Below are 3,516 nucleotides of genomic sequence, written 5' to 3'. Positions count from 1 at the left end.
CTCTCCCTGCCCTCTGGCAGTGGGATCCATTCCCTGTGTCCTGTCCCTCCATCCCTTGTCCCCAGCCCCTCTCCCACATCCCATGCCAGGGTTGTGTCACCCACAGGAGCTGGGTCTCCACAACACTTGAAAATCGAGGGTTTAGTGGCAGGGGGTTGTGTTTGGTGGGTCCCAGAGCCAGGGGAAAAGGATCTTGTTGTATCCACAAAACCCCACAGCAGGGATGGGAAATTTTAAAGTTGTTCCTACCAGGAAGACTGATCCAGGCAAACACCACCTCTGCTTCATCAGACATGCACTGCAAAGAGGTGTTACTGCTTTCCATCACAGAGATGGTAATTTCCATGAAAAAGGGGAGCCTGTGGGTTCCAGTAATTCTGTTCAGTGAACTGACACCTGAACCCAAGTGTGGTTCACATGGAATTACCCTCTGGCACCCAGGAAACTCCCACTGGACACAGAATCATTCCAGCCCATGGATCCACCCTGTGCCTGATCCCACCTTGTCCCCAGCCCAGAGCACTGAGTGCCACAGCCTCAGAAACACTCACTTATTCTTGGAATTGTGAGTAGAGCAAACCCCTGATTCCCTTACGGATGTAGGTCCAGGGTTCCAGCAATGGATCCCGTAAAATTCCCGACTCGGAGGCTCCATGAACATTTTTGTCTGCACTTCTCGTATCTCCTACAGCAATAACAAACACTGTGATAACTCAGCTCCCATCAAACACAGGACATCAGCCTGACTGGAATCCTGACTGGATTTTTAAACACCCCCCTCCTGGTTTGAAAGGTTCAGTGGTGGGGATTCCACCCCCACTTTGGAAATCAATTCTGACAATTACTGACTCACACTCACTGTTAAAAACATACATCTTGTTTTGCTGCCCAGAGAAGCTGTGGCTGCCCCTGGATCCCTGGAAGTGTCCCAGGCCAGGTTGGATGGGGCTTGGAGCCACCTGGGATAGTGGGAGATGTCCCTGCCCATGGCAGGGGGTGGCACTGGATGAGCTTTAAGGTCCCTCCCAACCCAAACCCTTCCATCACTCTCTCTGATTTTTGTATTTCATATTTATTATTCTGAATGTGTCTCCCTTCAGCTTCTGCTCTGTGTCCCTTGTTAAGCCCATCTGCCAAAGCTCCCTGGGATTATATTTAATTTCTCTAGGACTGGTATTTCCAGAAGTATCAAACCCTTCCTTAACCCCTGTGGGTTATTCCTGCATTCCTTGGGTCCTTGCCTGTAAAGCTGTGCCTCTTCCCAAACCTACTTCCAGTCCTTCAACCATTTCCATCCACCTTCTCAAACCCTTTGGTCCTTCCACAGTTTTCCAACAAGGATCCTGCCCCCACCAAGCACAAAGGGGAACCTCTCCTGTTTGTCCTCCTAAATCCTGTCACCACCCACGGTTACAAAATCACCCTGAAAATGCACATTGTGCCACCTGCAGACCAGGACCTCCAAGAACTGGTTTTGGGCCATTCTGCCCAGCACGTTTTCCTTTCAACTGGCTTCATTCCTCCAACATTTTCCCATTCCCCTCTGTTTTATAAGTTTTCCTCCTGGTCATGCAGATGAGAGTTAATGGCACAGAACTCAGCCTGATCTCTGCAGGGCTCTGCTGGAAAACACCCCCCAGCACCTTCTTCTGGCAGTCACATTGAGGCCAACGAGCTGAACTATTTTCATGGAATCCTGGAATCCCAGAATGGTTTGGGGTGGAAGGGACCTTAAAGCCCATCTCCCTCCAAGCCCCCCCTTCACGGGTTCTTCCCGTTCCCCTGCCTAGGTGGTGCATTGTTTATTGTTTTCCACATCTCCCAGTGCTCACAATAAACACATTATGGCAACAAACCCACTTCATTAACCAGGATTAACCTCGCAGGAAGAGCCAGGCTGAGTCTGACTCCAGCAAAGTGCCAAAGCCTGAGCTGGGCTGGCACGAGTTACCTTTTTATTTATTGATCAACAGGCAGCTCAGCACTGCTCAGTCATTTCACTGCCCATCCAAGTCATACTGGCAAACATGACATGTCAGACACTGCCCTGAGTTCATCCTGCACGTCCCCCCAGCAATGAGATCATGTGGATGTTGTTCCAGGGCTCTGGGACCTTTCCAGTGCTCTGAGACACACAGGCCATCAGCAGTAAGCATCTAAATTAAGAAATTACCTCAAAATGCAGTTTGGATTGAAAACACAGACACTGCAGTTCAAAATCCTGCTGGGTCACCTCAGAGTCCCAGAATCCCTGAGGCTGGAAAAGCCCTCCCAGCCCATGAATCCACCCTGTGCCCGATGCCCACCTTGTCCCCCAGCCCAGAGCACTGAGTGCCACAGCCAGGCCTTCCTGGGACACCTCCAGGGACTCCAAACCTCCCTGGGCAGCCCCTGCCAGGGCCTGACCACCCTTTCCAGGGAGAAATTCCTCCTCCTGTCCAACCTGAGCCTCCCCTGGCACAGCTGGAGGCCGTTCCCTCTCCTCCTGTCCCTTGTTCCCTGGGAGCAGAGCCTGACCCCCCCTGGGTTCCCCCTCCTGTCAGGGGGTTGCAGAGCCAGAAGGTCCCCCCTGAGCCTCCTTTTGTCCAGGCTGAGCCCCCCCCGCTCCCTCAGCCCCTCCTGCTGCTCCAGCCCCTTCCCAGCTCCCTTCCCTTCCCTGCCCACGTTTCACAATCGCTGCCCCTCGGCCAAACCACAGCCCGGAAACTCCTCACCAATAACTCCTGAACCATTAGTTTACATTCTTTGCTACCAGTTCTGTGTTTCCTCCCTCCTTCAATGAGCACAGCTGGTTTTTTTTTTCCTTTCCAAGCCTTGTTTTCCCTGGAACATTGGGCCAAGTATTGTTAAACTGCCCCCAGTTATTACTATTTCTATTCTTTGTTTACTCAGCTGAAGCCAATCTCAGCCTTCCAGTCTCTCCCACAGCATCTGTAGGTGCTGAGGAGCTTCTCCTGCCCAGGAATCAAACCCAGCCAAGCCCTGATCTCTGACACCTGAACACTGACTCACTGGGACCTGGAGCAGCCCCCGGGATGAGCCGAGTCCTGCACTGGCCACAGCTCTTATCACACTTCAAAACCATTGCTGGGCTGTTTGGGTGCTTTTCATTAGTAGTATTTTTTTTTGTTTCAATGGGACCACTTACACAAAACCCTCAAGGTCTTATGTCACTTCTATAAAAACCCCAGCAGGTCTTTTTCATCCTACGTTCCTTTTATTTTCATGTGATTTAGTGTTTGATATAAACCCCCTACTGACATTATTTCTGCACCAGGCCAGTATCTGTTGTTCCCAGAGTTGTCCTTGTAGCACCAGGCCCTATTTCCCAATACTTTGGCTTTTTAGGGCACCATTTTTTTTAAATTTAATTAAAGCTGTCAGCACAGAGCAGATGTCTCTGAGCTGCCTCTCTGCTGCCAGGAGCATCCGGGCAGCCATCCCAGTCCCTGCAGGAGGTGTCCAGCCATGTCCCCACTGTCCCAGTCCCTGCAGGAGGTGTTGGGATGTGTCCCC

At 51.4% G+C, this 3,516-nt stretch overlaps 1 protein-coding gene across 1 annotated transcript in view; it reads right to left on the bottom strand.

Annotated features, from left to right (window-relative positions):
* Window positions 1-540: 540 nt before the first annotated feature.
* Window positions 541-3,516, bottom strand: part of LOC113940471 (dystrobrevin beta-like) — a 13,391-nt gene continuing 10,415 nt past the window's right edge. The window contains exon 5 of the mRNA XM_027631618.1: window positions 541-685. Coding sequence (XP_027487419.1) covers window positions 592-685 — 94 coding nt within the window. The 3' untranslated portion in view covers window positions 541-591. The remainder of the gene's footprint in view (window positions 686-3,516) is intronic.

The sequence above is a fragment of the Corapipo altera genome, unplaced genomic scaffold, assembly GCF_003945725.1.
Source record: "Corapipo altera isolate COAL_440 unplaced genomic scaffold, ASM394572v1 60975, whole genome shotgun sequence".
In the NCBI taxonomy this organism is placed as follows: Eukaryota; Metazoa; Chordata; class Aves; order Passeriformes; family Pipridae; genus Corapipo; species Corapipo altera.
This window is presented reverse-complemented; position numbering and strand designations above follow the sequence as displayed.